At 36.7% G+C, this 18,010-nt stretch overlaps 1 protein-coding gene across 5 annotated transcripts in view; it reads left to right on the forward strand.

Moving 5' to 3' along the window:
• Nucleotides 1–18,010, forward strand: part of VPRBP (Vpr (HIV-1) binding protein) — a 55,338-nt gene that overhangs the window by 14,039 nt on the left and 23,289 nt on the right. For all 5 annotated transcript variants that reach the window (XR_001145032.1, XR_001145033.1, XM_004676113.2 and 2 more), the window contains 9 exons: nucleotides 2,131–2,204; nucleotides 4,844–4,957; nucleotides 7,408–7,545; nucleotides 9,755–10,270; nucleotides 10,553–10,654; nucleotides 11,188–11,346; nucleotides 13,486–13,665; nucleotides 14,389–14,598; nucleotides 15,283–15,452. Coding sequence is in view for 3 of the 5 variants with exons in the window: in XM_004676113.2 (XP_004676170.1) it covers nucleotides 2,131–2,204; nucleotides 4,844–4,957; nucleotides 7,408–7,545; nucleotides 9,755–10,270; nucleotides 10,553–10,654; nucleotides 11,188–11,346; nucleotides 13,486–13,665; nucleotides 14,389–14,598; nucleotides 15,283–15,452 (1,663 nt within the window). In the remaining 2 variants the exon portion in view is untranslated. The remainder of the gene's footprint in view (nucleotides 1–2,130; nucleotides 2,205–4,843; nucleotides 4,958–7,407; nucleotides 7,546–9,754; nucleotides 10,271–10,552; nucleotides 10,655–11,187; nucleotides 11,347–13,485; nucleotides 13,666–14,388; nucleotides 14,599–15,282; nucleotides 15,453–18,010) is intronic.

An 18,010-nucleotide genomic window follows, 5' to 3' on the forward strand; every position in this document is an offset into this window, starting at 1 on the left:
GGGGAGCAGAACAGGCAGATTGATGAAGTACACTGCTGAGGGAAGCAGCAGGCTGGTCAGGAGAGGTCTGCCGCACCATGTGGTCACCTCCGGGGCAGGCGGGGATCAAACTCATGCGGAAGTGGCTTAAGCTTCTAGTGCTGTGCTTTAACCCGCTGCGCCACCAGGGAGGGCCCAAAACGAATTTTCTTAATAAAGTATTTTTTAAATGAAATGACATCTTTTCTGTTACGTTTTCAGACTTTATTAAAGTTTTGACAGTAAGGACAACTATCTAGGAAAGTTGAAATATTTACAATATTTATAGATCAAATAGAACATAATGATCTTAAACTAATTTGATGTGATTACAAAAACTTAGAGAATATTCTCTTAGAGGAGAGGGTAATGGTGTTATCCTCTTTGCCTTCATCTTTTTGACAAAGGTAATTATCCTTTTGCCAATAGGGAAATGTAATTAAGAATGTCATCAGTGCCTTGCTTTTAGTTATGAAGTTGATACTTGGAAAATTTAAAAGTAAAGAGATTTTCTTGATGTCTGCTTTAATATCTTTACTAAAATATGTCATACCATGCTAATTTGGTTTTATTTGGGGCTTATTTAAATGGGGCCTTGATAACCCAGCCTGCTTTGTCATGGGATTTGCCATATTACAGAATTATATGGGATTTGAAATTTTGGCATTTTATGTTCTAACGTAGATTATCAATGGGCAGATTTTAGGTCACATATGGGTCCATCTTGCATTTAAACTTTCTTTATATAAATTGGTCCTTTGTGGAGAGAACAGTTGGAGATTTTATAGGTAGAGAGAGAGAGAGGATGAGTGGGAGTTATTAAAATGTATGTTTACCTGAATGTTCCAGGGCTTAATTCTGTCTGAGCTTTTTGTTCTAAATACATAAGGTAGGCATACCATTTAGTGTCCAGTTGTTTGTGATTTACCTGCTGCACTTTTCCTCAACTTCGCAGTTCATAACTTCAGCAGACTCTTCATCTATTTAACCCAAATCTTCAGTTAGGATGTTAGAGAATAAGATATGAAAGTAAATGTGAAAAAAGAAATTAAGTTAATGTGTGGGGTTGTGAAAAGAATTAAAAGAGAAATGGCCATACTTAGAGATGTTGCCTTGGAAAGGATGAAATGCTGACTAGGGAGAAAGGAGAGAGAAAAAGACGTGGTTTTTCAGTAAAAATTTAAAGGTTATTTTTCCTTTTTACCTCTTATGACAAACAGTATCTTTCACTAGGTATAGGTTTTGTAAATAAAAATAAGGTCTTGCTTTCATCATTTATAAGTAGAAAAAACTAGGTAATCTGAAGTCCTTGGTTGTGTTTATGATACTGTCTTTTAACTTTTTGTGAATTACTTTGTGACACCATTTCTGTTTGGTAAAAACTTTCTGTTTACATCTTAAATTGTAACCTTTGACTAAATTTGCCAGTCTAATGCTCTAAAAACAGATGAAATAAAATGGATGGTATGTCTTAAAAACAAACCAGTATTTCTCCCAGCTGTTAATAAATTCTTTTACCTTGAGGCCCTATGTTGAGAAGATCCTAGGCTCCTTGAGGTCCTCTCTTTTCCTAGATGCCTATTAGTTAAGTGGCCATGGTTACTGTATCTTAGAGTTGATGATTCCTTAATGGGATCCTTCCCCGTCTAACATAGGATGACATAGGTTTGAGAAAGCATCTATGGTTTGGTTGTCAAACCATAGTTGAAAGAGATTGTGTTTGGAGCTCATCTTCTCCAGGCCACACATCCAAGGAAATTGTGTTTCCTGCCTTTCTCTGTCTGGGAAGTTAGGGATTTTCTTTTTCTTAAACTTTTTATGATTCTTTTGTAGACCTTAAATCAGTGATGCTGATCTGGATCAAATGCTCATTTATTTAATTCAGCATTGCTGTGTAGGCATTAGGGTTAGGAGAGCAGTGTCTCAGGTTTTTATATGTTACTTTTAATAAAAAAATGTTTCTTAATGAAATCTAATTTATCAAAATAATCTTCATTATTTATGTTAATTTTTGCTAGCATTTTAATAGTACAACAATGTGACTATCTTTCCATAGGTTGCTTGACTGGGTTGACTTACTCATTCCTCTGTTTGTTCCTCCTCTTTTGGTAGGTCGAGCTGATCCAGAATGTATGCTGGGCCATTTGCTGAGAATACTCTTCAAGAATGATGATTTCATGAATGCAGTAGGTTTGCTTCTTTCTTTTTTTCAGATATTATCATTAACAAATTCTGTACCTTTATTTTGTTTCTTTATTACTTTTATTTCTGTAAATAGTTTGCTTTCCTCTGAGGCTTTGCTTAAATTGGGAATAGTGGGTAGATTTTTTTTTGTTTGGTATCAGATCAGTGATGTAAGACTTACCGAAGTCCTGGCTATTGCCAAGGTGTTTTCTCTTTGGTGTATACTTTGTTCATTTGAACATTGATGAGGGCTCCCGAGGCAGTTATGTTAATTCTTGGGCAAATTTAATTTTGGGACTATAGGAGTACTCTTGGATTCCTGGATAGAAAAATAAGAGTGGTATAGGGCCTCCCTGGTTGCTCAGGGGTTAAAGTCTTGCTGTTTTAAGGCATCACCAGCCACTGCAGCCTGAGTTCGATTCTTGGCCAGGAAGCTAACCCATTGTGGCCCAGCAGACCTTTCCTTTCTCACCCGCTGCTCCCTTCAGCAGTGTGTTTTGTAGATCTGTCTGTTCAGCTTCCCACTCTGTCTCTGGTGAATCCTGTCACCCCCTGCATCTCTGGCTTACACCCCAGTTCTTGTATGCGTAAATTAAAAATAAATCTTAAAAAACAAGTAAGAGTGGTATATACAGTATGTTTCTGCAGGGACGCCGGTATATGCCCTAGCCATATACTAACTCAGGTTTGTCAGCGATAAAATTGGAGGTGAATAGATACGTGTGGTGTGTATATAAAACAACTCTTGAACATAATTGTTGCTCAGTTAGTTGTGACTGCTAGGTTTGTTTATGGAAGTGGAATGGCATGATGCTGGAGAGCGTCAGCTGTGTTGGGGCTTTGTCATTGTCATTGACAGTTTGCCCTTAAGGCATTTTGAGCCTCTAAGCTTTATTTTCTCCAAATTTTATTTTCCTAATCTATAAAATTGTTATAATAATTCACCTTAAAATGTTTTGTAGTCCTTGGATGTAATAAATTATGAAAGTGCTTAGTACAGAACTTGGCACCTGGGCTTAGTGAGTGCTAACTATTATATTAACCTCAATATTGATTTATATATCACCAGAGTTCTCTTCTCAGCTTCTGTCTTCTAGAATTCATACCTGGATATCCTCCAGGTGTCTTGAATTACTTACGCCTAATTGTTGCTTCACAGCCCATTTTTCTGTTTGCTAGTCTACTAGTGTCCTTGGGCAGTCAGGTAAAAGTTACCCTTTATTCCTCCTACCTGTCTCCTTAAGTATTTATGTCTTGGTCATTTCCCTTTGACCTTCACAAATCCCTCTACTCCTTTCTGTCCTAGTTTCCAGACCTTAGTTTAACCAGTCCAATTTCTGTCGTGGTTACTGTAATAGTCTTTTCACAGGTTTTTCTTATTATTTTGTACTTCTCCAACCCACTTCAAAACCTAGAAATCTTTCTAAAACACAAAAAGTGATCATGGTATCCTCTTCTTTAAATCCCTTTCTTGTCTCCCATTGTGCTCAGGATACATTTCCTTAGTTTGGTATATAAACTCAACCTGTTACTGGCCTTTGTTCTCTCAATTTTCAGTTCTTGCCTTTATCTCCTTTCTGCTCTCCCTTAGCTACTTCTACTTTTGTTCTTTATGTTTTAATTTGTAATCCTTCTGCTTTAAACCCTTTCCTAATTCTTTTGAAATGGATATGTGGCTTCCTACACATCCATCCAGAATGCTTCTGTAGCATTCTGTAGTTAATTCTCCCAGCAGTCATCTCTGTTGGATTATGAACCTTTTTTTAAAAAAAGATTTTATACATTTATTTATTTAAAAGTTTATTATTTATGCATACAAAACTAGGGTACCGGCCAGAGGTACAGGGGATGGGGTGAGAGGATTCACCAGAGTCAGTGGGGAGCAGAAAGTCAGATTGACTGAAATATACTGTTGTGGGGAGCAATCGGCTAGACAGGAGAGGTCTGCCGTACTGTGTGGATCACTTCCCTGTCTGCATATCAAACCCTAGCTGCAATGGCCACAGATAGCTTCATAGTGCTGCATCTTAATCCCTTGCACAACTGATGTCTTATTCACCGTTGTATTCCAGCACAGAACACAGTGCCTTTCAGTAGTAGTGATTCATAAAGTATTTGAATGACAAAAAGAGAGATTTATTAATGTTACTATTGTTATATGTTATAAATAATGTATATATAATTAAAAACTAAAGTTTTTGTTATTAACCAATTTTAAGACTCGTGTGGACTTTATTCTGCTTTTGTTTTATCTTTCTGAAAAAGTATATATGAAGGTTGGAAGTGATTTCTTTGTGATACCCTTTGTGTGAACTTGTAGAGGTGATAAGAGGATTCACCAGAGATAGTGGGGAAACAAAACAGGCAGATTGCAGATTGATGAAGCACACTGCTGAAGGGAGCAGGGGGTGAGACAGGAGAGGTCTGCTGTGTCTAGCTTCATAGTGCTGCACTTCAACCTGTTCTGCCACAATCGAGGGCCTAGGATCATAACTATTTATAATAAAAGTTTAATATGTAGTGCTGGGCACAGTCTTCTTTAATATTCTTTAGGCAAGCTCTGGGAATATATTAAGGATTTACTAGACTTCATTAATTTGACTAGCTTGAATTTCAGATGAAAAGTATACCTTCTTTACAGCTGGTGAATGCATATGTGATGACAAGCCGAGAGCCCCCTTTAAACACTGCAGCTTGTAGACTCCTCCTGGACATCATGCCTGGGCTAGAAACTGCTGTTGTCTTTCAAGAAAAGGTAATTACTACAAAAAAGAATAGTCATCTTTCTTTTAATTCAGTGGTCATCTCTTTGTGTTTATTAAAATGTTACAGTAAAATGTTGAGAAGTTTAAGAAGTCATGTCAAACAATAAGGAACATTTAAGAACTATTTTAATGAGTGTTGGCTACTTGGGTGCTGTTACAGCTTTTGAAATCTTAAGATTACATGTTTTAAGAATGGAGCTGTGATCTCCTGCAAACTCATTCTTCCTGAGTCTCTATCACTGTAAAAGACTTACTACTCTGAGAAAGCCCCTTTTATTGATCATAGTTAAATTCATTTAGTTAATAAATGAAGACCTGTTTTGTTCTGTGTTTTATGCTTAAGTACTGGGAATATTTTGTTAGCAGAATAGGAGCTTAAATTCATGTATGTGTTTGGGAGGGTAGGCACATGTAAACTGATAATTACAAATAAGATAAGTCTTCTGAAAACCAGAAAATGGTAGTGAATATGTGTATACTTCAACTATCAAAAGTTAGTTGCAGTATTTTAAAAGTAATAAAGATTTATGTCTCAGCATTAAGAATTAGCTGTGTGAATTGGGTGTGCCACATATGTTTTTTTGTTTTTAAGTATGTTAAGAATGTTCTGAGATGTATAAACCAAATGAAAATATCTGGAAATAGATTTTTATTTAATCTTTAGGAAAATTATAGAATTGTGCCACAAAGTATTTTTTTTAAAAAGATTTATTTATTTATTCATACAGAACTGGGGTACAGGCCAGACATGCGGAGGGTGAGAGGATTCACCAGGGACAGAGGGGGGAGCAGAACAGGCAGATCGATGAAGTACACTGCTGAGGGGAGCAGCGGGCGGGTCAGGAAAGGTCTGCCCCGCCACGTGGTCACCTCCGGGGCAGGCGGGGATCGAACTCATGCGGAAGTGGCTTAAGCTTCTTAGTGCAGTGCTTTTACCCGCTGCGCCACCAGGGAGGGCCTCCACAAAGTATTTTAAAGAATAATTAATCCTATAATTTACAATATTGTATACAGACTATATTTAAAAATCTTCAGCTAGTTGCCACCTTTAGAGACCAAAAAAAACCAAAAAAATCTATTTTTTCAAAAACCAGGATGACAGTGTATATCTATATGCAAGACTTATAGAAGATTGTAGGTGATTTTACTGTACTTTGTATAAGTTGTCATTGTATAATGGAAAAATCACCTTTGGTTCTTTATGGTTTTATTTTTAAAATGAAGTGAATACTCTGGATTTCAGAAACCTCAAAACATTTTGAATAATAAAATTTTCTGGAACAGTTTTCACTGTTAATACTTAATTTCTCCTAAATTTGGTGAAATAAAATTATTCAAGGATATTGTATATTAGGCTGGAAATAATAATGCCTTGAATTACTTAGCTTAATTGTTAATTAGTTTCTTTTTCTGCATCTATAGTATTTACTTCATTATAACTTAACTATTTATAAAGTCTGTCTTTGGTTGATTTTTATGTTAGTGAAAAATCAGTTTTTTAAAATTAACTATGCTAATTAAAATGTAATGTTGAGTAAAGAAACAAGTTATAGGAATTGATAAACAGTACAGTGCAATTTATAGAGTTCATAGCTTATAACATTTAACAAAAGTTTAACAAGAAAATAGTTCAAGTTTTTAGGAATGTAGATTACCTTGGTTTATGGGCCAGAAGGTAAATAAATACATGGGAGGTTTATATTTCTTAAGCTTGGGAGTAGCTCATAGGTGATTGTTACTTTCTTTGAGTACACTATGTATGTTTATTTGTATTGTATTTCATAATAAAAGCTAGCAAAGTAAGTTTAGGATATGTGGACCTGAACACTATTTTGATGGAGGATTTCACAGACCATTGATTTTAATTGTGTATTGTGAACTTCAAAGAAGGGTATAGCATATTTAGTGCTTTCCACTTGGTCATGGAACCTTTTGGTGTAGTTTATCTTTAGTTTTGAGTTTTTGTTTTTTTTTTAAAGATTTATTTGTGCATACAGAACTGGGTACAGGCCAGAGACTCAGGGGTGGCGAAAGACTTCACCAGAGACAGAGCGGGGAGCAGAACAGGTAGATCGATGAAGTACACTGCTGAGGGGAGCAGCGGGCGGGTCAGGAGAGGTCTGCCAAGCCATGTGGTCACCTCCGGGGCAGGCGGGGATCGAACACATGTGGAAGTGGTTTCAGCTTAGTGCAGTGCTTTCACCTGCTGCACCACCAGAAAGGGCCTAGTTTTGAGTTTTAATGGCTAAATAGAATTATCTCACAGATGTGGGGTTTATTTAACTAAACCATCTACAATGAATACTTGGCATTTTTAATCTTATGAGCAACATTGAAGTATTTTATTAAAAATCTTTTTCACAAGACTGAAATCTTTTATATCTTTAATTATGAAAATGGATTCCCTTTTTAAAAACTGTGTTCATTTCCTTTACCATAGGAAGGAATTGTTGAGAATCTTTTCAAATGGGCCCGAGAAGCTGATCAGCCACTGAGGACATATTCTACTGGACTGTTAGGAGGTGCTATGGAAAATCAAGACATTGCTGCAAACTATAGGGATGAAAATTCGCAACTGGTAAGGACCATGTTAGAATGAATTTTTACATGAAATAAGAACTTCAATGGTAGAGTTTAATTAGCACATGGTGCTACATGGTGATTAAAAATGATTATCTGTAAGAGTTATTTCCTTTTTTTTAAGGTTTTATTTATGCATACAGAATTGGGATACAGGCCAGAGGTGCAAGGGCGGTGAGAGGATTCACCAGAGACAGAGCGGGGAGCGGAACAGGCAGATCAACAAAGTATACTGCTGAGGGGAGCAGTGGGTGGGTCAGGAGAGGTCTGTCACGCCATGTGAATCACGTCTGGGGCAGGGATCGAACTCATGCTGATGTGGATTAAGCTTTTTAGTGCTGTGCTTTAACCTGCTGAACCACCAGGGAGGGCTCAGAGTTCTGTCTTTTTTTATTTATTAATACTTGTTTTGTGACCTAACATTAATGGTTTCTCTTGGAAAATGTTCCTTGTGTATTTGAAAAGAATGTATAATATTCTGCTCTTGGTAGATGGAATGTTTTATTATTACATATTACTTACCTTAGAATATAGTTTTAATTTCAACATTTCTAGATTTTCATAAGAGCACAATTTAGCTTTTGTAAAACATGAAAATAGGTGCTTATCTTGACAAACACAATAGTTTATGTAATATAAAGAATATTGCTGGGTGTCCCTGATGGCACAGGGGCTCAAGTCTCAGTGCTATCGAGCTGAGGAGCTCACCCACACGGTACAGCAGACCTCTCCTGTCTTGCCCGCTGCTCCTCTTAGCAGTGTATTTCAGTAGATCTGCCTGGTTCTGCTCCACGTTGTGTCTCTGGTCAATCCTCTAACCTTCCCCTCCCCCCAACCGTGTCCTACACACCAGTTCTTGTATGCATAAATAAATAAAATAAATCTTCAAAATATTCTTTAAAAAAAGAATAGTCCCATTTGTTTTGCCTCAACCAAATTTGAATTATGAAAAATTTTAAACATATGGCAAAATTGAAAGCATTTTACATTGAACAGCTGTATGTGCCTCTTAAAGATAATAATTTATTGTACTTATTTTAATATATAGTCCCCCAGCCATTCCTGCTTCCTTCTATCCACTTAACCAATTCATTGTTTTTTTTTAAATGCAGGTCAAAGTAAATTGCAGACATAATTCCTTAAAAATATCAGACTAACAACATTTTAGGTTAACTCAAAAAATAAACATTTAGGGGCCTCTAGTGGTACAGGGGAATAAAGCACAGCACTGTGAGGCTATCTGCAGTCACTACAGCACTCGATCAATCCCCAGCCAGCTAGCTGATCCACATGGTGCAGCAGACCTTTCCTATTGCACCCACTGTTTTCCTCAGCAGTGTATTTCTGTCAGTTGGCCTGTTCTGTTCCTCACTCTATCTCTGGTGAATCCTCAATTCCCACATCTCTGGCCTATACCCCAGTTCTTGTATACATAAATAAATCCTTAAAAAACAAACAAACACTTAGGGTCCTCCTTGGTGATACAGTGGGTTAAGGCGCAGTAATGTGAAGTTATCCATAGCCACTGTGACACAGGTTTGATCCCAGGTCAGAGGGGTGACCCACATGGCACAGCAGATCTCTCCTGTCTCACCTGCTGCTCACCTTAGCAGTGTACTTTGTCTGTCTGTTCTGCTCCCTGCCCTGACTGTGGTGAATCCTTTCACCGACCCTGCCTGCACCTCTGACCTGTGCCCTAGTTCTGTATGCATAAATAAATAAATCTTTAAAAAAAAAAAAAACTTAGAAAAACTAGAAGATAAAAGAACCTGAAAAATATATAATTATATATAATGTATATAACAACATGCAACTAGGATATGAGTTTGAACAACTGTATTTGATTTTCATGCACACATTCTTAAAATTATGAATATATGTAGTTTCTGCCTTTTAAGTGTGATATTCTAGCTCAGTTTGATCCAGAGAAATCAATTGTGAAAGATTTGTTTTCATGTGTAAATCTTCTGGTTGGTTTCTCTGGGAAATTTTATGGGAAAGGAGTTAATTAACTGATTAAAGGAGTTGATTAAAGGAGAAATCACCATTGTTAATTTCATCAAGTTACAGGAATCATAAACTATTTGTTATTGGGATAACTGCAAGAATATAGAGTTCTTCTTAAATGGAAATAGGAATTATTAAGAGTCACTTAAATTGTGATGCAAGAATGGTAACACCTTTTATATTTCACTGTCTATTGAAAGGTAGCAATAGTGCTTCGAAGACTGAGGGAACTGCAGCTTCAGGAAGTGGCTTTGCGGCAAGAAAGCAAGAGACCCAGCCCACGAAAGCTGTCATCTGAACCCCTTTTGCCTCTGGATGAAGAAGCTGTGGATATGGACTATGGTGATATGGCTGTAGATGTAGTAGTGGATGGTGAACAAGAAGAAGCCTCTGGAGATATGGAGATATCCTTCCATCTTGATTCAGGCCACAAGACCAGTAGCAGAGTGAACTCAGCAATCAAACCTGAGGAAGGAAGATTGAGAAAAAATAAGTCAGCAAGGCAGGGTGACAGGGAGAGCTTTAGGAAAGCTAAGCAGAAGTTGGGTTTCTCGTCATCTGAACCAGATCGCATATTTGTTGAGCTATCTAATAGCAGCTGGTCAGAAATGTCCCCCTGGGTGATTGGCACCAATTATACCCTTTATCCTATGACTCCTGCTATTGAGCAGCGACTTATTCTTCAATATTTGACCCCTCTAGGAGAATATCAGGAGGTAAGCTTATTGGAGAATAATGTTCCCACATTGGGACTACTGTGTTTATTTCTGGATATCTGATTGGTAGCATTTTGTACATTAATGTGCTTTTACTCTAATACAGAAATTTTTCTTACCTCAAATTCCTAATGAAGTCTTATGCACATCACTTCTGATAAGACTGATTTGATCAAAGTGTGTTGTTATATTTATCTTCATTTCTCTAATATTCTGTCCTTATAAAGGAATAAGAAGTGAAAGTAAAACCAAATGTTAAACTTGTTTTGATTTTCATTTCAGTTACTTCCCATATTCATGCAACTTGGATCACGGGAGTTGATGATGTTCTATATTGACTTGAAACAAACAAATGATGTCTTGCTTACATTTGAGGCACTCAAGGTAAAAGTTATTAAAAATGTTAGGTCATGGAGCATTTTCCTGACTGGGAAGTACCTATGCATTTTAGTGTATAGCTCTGGGTTTTATTGCTCAGGGCATTTCTGTTGTCAATTAAAATAGTAATAAATGAAAAATTCTTTTTTTTCCCAAGATTTATTTATGCATACAAGAGCTGGGGTGTAGGCCAGTAGTGTGTGGGAGGGAGGTGAGATAATTTACCAAAGAAAAAGTGGGGAGCAGAATAGGCATATTTATTGAAATACACTGCTGTGGGGAGCAGCATTTGAGACAGCAGATGTCTACTGCTCCATGTGAGTTAGCTCCCTGGTTGGGGATTGAACTCATGTAGCTGTGGCTGGCAAGAGCTTCAAACCCCTGTGCCACAAGGGAGACCCAGCAATATTGGTTTTCTTTCTGTTGAGGGAGTAGTTGTCTTCCTTGAAAAACTTTGTATTTAGCAGTTTCATAATTTGTGAAGAGCTTGTGTGATTGTTCTAGATTGTTCCGTGGTAATATGTGTTCTTTTTGTTTAGCATCTAGCATCTCTCCTGCTCCATAATAAGTTTGCCACAGAATTTGTTGCTCATGGTGGAGTACAGAAATTACTGGAAATTCCTCGTCCTTCTATGGCTGCAACTGGAGTATCCATGTGCTTGTATTATCTTTCCTACAACCAAGATGCAATGGAAAGAGTAAGTTAGTCCAGATAGGTATATAGGAATGGGACTGGGTGAGGAAAAGATGAATAGTTGGAGTAAATTTAATGCAGGAAGCAAGGAACATGAATGTTTGATCTTCACAAAGCATTCTAAAAATGTTAAATTGTTTAGGTCTTTTTTCCCCTCCTGTCTGTAAAAAAAAAAGCTGAACTTTTTTAAGGCCTTTTCTGTTGTGTCAGGATTAGAATTCAGGCTCTTTTCAGATGTTTTTCAGTGCAGTTATAGTTGCATTTTTTTTTATTGTAATCATTTATTTGAATATTTTGGCTTATCAGTTACCTGTTAAAGATATTACCTTCATAAACACATTTAAAAAATACAGGTTTCTCCATTAACTACATGATCCAACAATTCTGTTCCCATGTATCTACCTAGAGAATACAAAAACACTAATTCAAAGGGAAATATGCACTCCTGTGTTCATTGTAGTACTGTTTACAACAGCCAAATTATGGTCACAACCTGTGTGCCCCAGGACCGATGAACCGAAAAAGACCTGTACACGTGCACGCACACACACACACACACACAGTGGCATACTACTTAGTTATAAAGAAGGTGGAATCTTGCCATTTGCTAAAATACGGGTAGAACTAGTGAATTAATAAGTAACACAAGTCAGAAGGAGAAAAATGAATACTTTATGATTCATTCAGGTGAAATACAAAACAAACAAAAAGCCCACAAACTGCCAGAACCAAGCCAAATACCAGCACTTGAACTCTGTGTATATAGTTTGCATTTTTATGTCAACCTATTATAAAAGCAACAGGTGATAGTTTTGTGTATGTTTACAAATAGTTTATGATAGAAATAGTTATTCATTCAGTTGTTCTTGGAACTCAAAAGATTCCCTATCTGGTTCTTCTGTTTTTCTTTTTTTCTTTTAAGGACTTACTTATTTATGCACATAAGAACTGGGGTACAGGTCAGAGTTGTGGCGGGTAACAGGATTCACCAGAGACAGAGTGGGGGACAGAACAGGCAGACTGAAGTACACTGCTGAGGGGAGAAGTGGGCTGGACAGGAGATAACTGCTGTACCATGTTGGTCAACTCCCTGACCAGGGATTGAACTTGTGCTTCAGTGGCTGCAGATAGTTTCATAGTGCTGCACCTTAACTGGTTGCTCCACCAGAGAGGGCCCATGGTGGTTCTATTTTTCTTTTGAATACTTTTTTTACTTAGTGATTTAAAAAAATGTAAATGGATTATACATTTGAAAAGTACCTTGATATCCCTAGGGAGATGATTTTTGATTAAAAAAATTATTTTCCTCAAGATGAACATTATCAACAAGGGTTTGTGGTCTTTTGAGAATGGTAATCTAATCTGAGTATATGTACAATACTGATTATGGCTATGAAAGAATAAAAGACACCAAAGAATCACAGGGAATGCTTTAGAATTCATTGTCTGAGCATAGGAGGCATCAGAGTGTGTGTGACTGAATCACTGAGTGTATGGATACTGGAGTTGTAGATTGTAGAAGCAGAAGACTCAGCCACTTTTTAGTACCTTGAGGAAATCCCTTACCTCTCTGTAGACCTCTTGCTCTTCCACTAAGTGGGAGTCCCAGTACTTACATAAGAGCATTGAAGCATTAAAGGATCTAAACATTTATACAACTTGGCACTATGTTAAGTATATGTTGAATTTAAATATTAAGTTGTTTAAGCTTTAAATGACTTTATAAGGAGTGACCATTGTATTTTGTAAGCTAATTTTTATACCGGTTATTTTTTTTTTCATTTGTATATAAGGTTTAACAACTTTTTTTTAAAGGATTTTTTTTTTTTTTTTTGCATACAAGAGCTGGGGTGTAGACCAGAGGTGTGGGGGTAGGGGTGAGAGGATTCAGCAGAGTCAGGGGAACAGAACAGGTGATTGTACTGTAATACATTGCTGAGGGGAGCAGTGGATAAGACATGAGAAGGTCTGCTGTACTATGTGGGTCAGCTCCCTGGCTGCAGTGACTGTGGATAGTTTGATAGTGCTGAGATTTAATCCCTGCGCCACCAGCAAGGCCTTATTGGTGAATTTTTCTTCTTGTCAAAGGTTTTCTTGCCCCAATTTTTAAAAATTATGTTTAATTTTTTAATCTTTTTTGCAGGTATGCATGCATCCCCACAATGTTTTGTCTGATGTGGTGAACTATACCCTGTGGTTAATGGAATGTTCTCATGCCTCAGGATGCTGTCATGCTACCATGTTTTTTTCAATCTGCTTCTCGTTCCGGGCTGTGTTGGAGCTCTTTGACCGATATGATGGTCTTCGTCGTCTGGTCAACTTGGTGAGGTTCTCCAATGACTTTTTTTGTGAAGTGTAAGGGTCCTTGCCTTTACTGCCCTTCAGAAACTGTTGATTGGAGGAATTTTCATATATATATATATATATATATATTTTTTTTTTTTTTTAAAGGACATGTTTTATTTATGCATACAAGAAGTGGGGTATAGGCCAGAGGTATAGGGGGTGAGAGAAGATTCACCAGACAGAGTGGGGAATAGAACAGGCAGGTTGACTAAAATACACTGCTCTGAGGGAAGCAGTGGGTGGGACGGGACAGGTGACTCATGTGGGTTACCTCCCTGGCCAGAGATTGTGCTGCAGTGGCTGCGATAACTTCACAGTGCTATGCTTTACTGAGGGCCCTGCAATTATTCTTTGAGGCAAAGTCTTTTTTCTCCCCCCTGCATTCATTCACAAATGGGTAAAGATGCCACTGTAGATTGGCCTTGTATATAGTAATCCCAGGAAAATTTGCTGTCAATCTTGATCTTCCTAAAAGTAATGGTTTTTGTGCCTCTTTATCTTTCAACATGATTGAAAGCTCTTTAACTTTGCAAGTGGGTTTAATGTTTTGCTTTCATGCTACCACTTTTAGTACATTGCATACGTCATTGTGTCTGTCTTGTTCACTTTACCAAAACCTTTTTACTTATTTATTCCTGTGTGTTCTCACATATATATCTGTACCCTCTTGTGCCCCATCCTTTTGCCTCTTTCTTAATAGATCAGTACTTTGGAGATTCTAAATTTGGAAGATCAGGGTGCACTACTGAGTGATGATGAAATATTTGCTAGCCGTCAAACTGGGAAACATACCTGCATGGCTTTGCGCAAGTACTTTGAAGCTCACCTGGCTATTAAATTGGAACAAGTGAAGCAGTCACTTCAGAGGACTGAAGGGGGTATTCTTGTCCATCCTCAGCCCCCTTACAAGGTGAGTGAATTGTCTCAAAAGGGAAAGTTATTAACATAGCTGTTAAAATTTACCTTCAGATCTGTGGAGACTGCAGATTATACAGTTGAGTACACTGTTGGATTATCTTTACCCTGTGTGGAGACAGAATACTTGAAAATGGATATAATAGGTGAATTTCAAGGACTTTTGTCAATTGTAAGTTGCTACTTGGGATACTAGAACTGAAAGAGAAACTGAAGTGTGAGTAAAAGGGCTTTATGAAAAATACAGCTTGCCTCCATTTGTATGAGATTTCTTTTTTGAAAGGATATATTTCTGATTCCTCTTCTCTATCATTTCTGATCTTACTTGATATGTTTTAAGTCAAAGGTTAGTATCTGAATGTTTTGAAAACCTCAAATTGAAAAGACCTATTTTCTGTGATGCTTTTTTTTTCTCTGCTAAAGCTGTGAAATATGTGTACTAACATACTGAACATTTATCTTTTTTGATAAATGTAGTGAGTTTAATTATAAAGAAGATGAAAGATTAAACATATACTCATTATTTCACAAATGGACTGTTTGACTTAAGAATGTGGGATTTGAAAACTGTTATTACTTTATTATGAAAACTTTTGGTCCATATGCTCTGTTTATGGAGAAGGTAATGAGAAGGTAACAGGCAGATGGTAAGAGTTCTTTAATAAATTTCTCTTTATAGGCATGTTCGTATACTCATGAACAGATTGTGGAAATGATGGAGTTTTTGATAGAATATGGCCCAGCACAGCTTTATTGGGAACCAGCTGAAGTCTTCCTCAAACTTTCTTGTGTCCAACTCTTACTGCAACTTATTTCTATTGCCTGCAATTGGAAGACTTATTATGCAAGGTGGGTTCAGAAAAAAGATTTCAAATGAAATTAGATTCTGTTTTTTTGCTAAAGTTGATATTGGTTAATGCATAGTGTACACTTAAACATTTATTGAACTGATTTGAAATTTTGGATTGGATCTGAAAAATGAGATTAAGCACGCTATGTTTAATGTTTATGTTTGCGATCTTGGAGATTATAAATATTGCACCATAGGTAGGGGTCTTCATATGTATTCTTAGAGCAGTTACATAATGTACATGGTTATAATGGCAGAGGTAGGGTTGAAATTGTGTCTTGAGACTAGGGTCCATTATTCTGTGGGACTGACACTTTAAATGTTTATCTTTCCCATAAAGCTCTTTTTTGCTGTATATGTGATATTTGCAGTTCATTTAAAAGCAATCAGCACAGCTTGGTGTGGCTAAGAAAAAGACAGCTGATAGAACCAGGGGATTAAATGAATATTATTAAAAGATAGTGGTAAAAACAGAACTATTTTAGAAAAGATGTAATGTGTAGAGAAGATAGTAAGACAGTTAATAAGTAGTGGCTCTTCTCTTGCTTTTGCTATTTGCCCACTACTTTGAAAACATGGACTTTATTTTTTTATAATAGTTTATTTTTATATCATTTTGTACTTTTTTTAATCTCAATTGTAATCCCTTTGGGTTCCCCATCACCAAGTCATCCATGGGCCATTACCATAGTCCAGTGCACGTCCCTCCCCCCACCGTTTTTGATCCCATTCCCCACTCCACCCCCACAAAATGTCTCTGGTATATGGCTGTTCATTATTCTTATTATTTTCTCGCCTGGTCCATTATACTCCTATGAGTGAAACCATCCGGTATTTTTCTTTTTCTTTCTGGCTTATCTCACTAAGCATGATCTTTTCCAACTTCATCCAAGTTGCTGCAAAAGACATGTGTTTCTTTTTTTTGTACCACATCTTTTTAATCCAGTCATCTACTTTTGGGCATTTGGGGTGCTTTCAGAAAACATGGACTTTTTTTAGGGTGTGGTGGCATGTAGCTTCTTTGCTAAATCAAGGATAATAAATCTAGAAGGATACTTAGGGAACAACCATTTTCAACCTTTTTCTCTTGAACCCTTGTACTGTATTAAAAATTGAGAACCCCAAAGAACTTTGTTTTTGTGTTATACCTAATAATATTTACCATATCAGAAATTGAGAATAAGAAAATGAAGAAATATTTACGAATTTATTTAAAAATAACATGAGTCCAATGATGTTAGCTTTTTTTAAATGGAAAATTTCCAAAATCAAATGATTTCATTTTTAAAAATGTCTGGCTTCTTTAATAAATGTCATCTGTACCTTTGTGTTCAATCATCTGTGATATCACATCATATGGTATCTAAAAAATGCCACCTTATCCTCTTCTAATGAGAGTGAGAAGTGAACACAGAATCTTAGTATTATGAAACTAATTTTTGTTACAGGACTTCTGAAAGGGTCTCAGAAATCACCATGTTTTGGTATTAGAGTAGTCACTGTATTTGCTTGGAGAACTTTGTTTAAAAGGTGCAAGCTCAAAAGATAACTAGGAAGTTTTAAGTACATTTTTAAACTTATTAAAATGCTTATTTGGACTAGTAAAGCATAAATGATTAGAAAATGTTCTTTAAAACTTAATTTTTTTAAATTAAGTACCTGTTTCTGCTTAGAATATATCGAAATGAAAGAAAATTATTTTGATACTTACTAATTTCATCATACTCTTTCTGTTACATACACTACACACAATTGAGCTATTAGCATTTAATTAATTATTTTTTAAAAAAGTTTTATTTATTTATGCATACAGGACTGGGTACACGCCAGAGATACAGGGGCTGAGAGGATGACTGAAATACTCTGCTGAGGGGAGCAGGAGGCGAGATAGGCGAGATACTGTGTCTTGTGCTCAGCTGGGGATTGAACTTATGCTGAAGCAGCTGCAGCTAGCTTTGCAGTGCTGAGCTCCCTGTTGAGCCACCAGGGAGGGCCCCAAACTAATACATATTTTATTATTATTATTTTTAAAAATAATATAATCGTTTATTTTTACATCACTTTGTGCATTTTTCCATCTCAGTTGAAATGCCCTTGGACTTCCCATCACTAAATTACCCATGTGCCATCACCATAGTCCAGTGCATTTCTCTCCCCCCACTGTTTTTATCCCACTCCCACTCCACGCCCATAAAATCTCCCTGGTCTGTAGCTGTTCATGTTGTTATTATTTTCTTGCCTAGCCCACTATATTCCTGCTATGAGTGAAACCATCTGGTATTTTTCCTTTTCTTTCTGGCTTCTTTCATAAGCATGATCTTTTCCAGCTCTATCCATGTTGCTGCAAAAGGCATATGTTTATTATTTTTGGTTGCTGAGTAATATTCCACTCTGTATATGTACATCTTTTTAATCCAGTTATCCCCTTTTGGGCATTTGCGCTGTTTCCATGTATTTCCAATTGTAAATAAAGCAGCATTAAACAAGGGGGTGCAGGTATCTTTTTGAATCACCAAACTAATATTTTTAATGAAATATTTAAAAAAAAAAAGAACTG

Source organism: Condylura cristata, unplaced genomic scaffold, assembly GCF_000260355.1.
Source record: "Condylura cristata isolate star-nosed mole 26May11 unplaced genomic scaffold, ConCri1.0 scaffold00004, whole genome shotgun sequence".
NCBI lineage: Eukaryota > Metazoa > Chordata > Mammalia > Eulipotyphla > Talpidae > Condylura > Condylura cristata.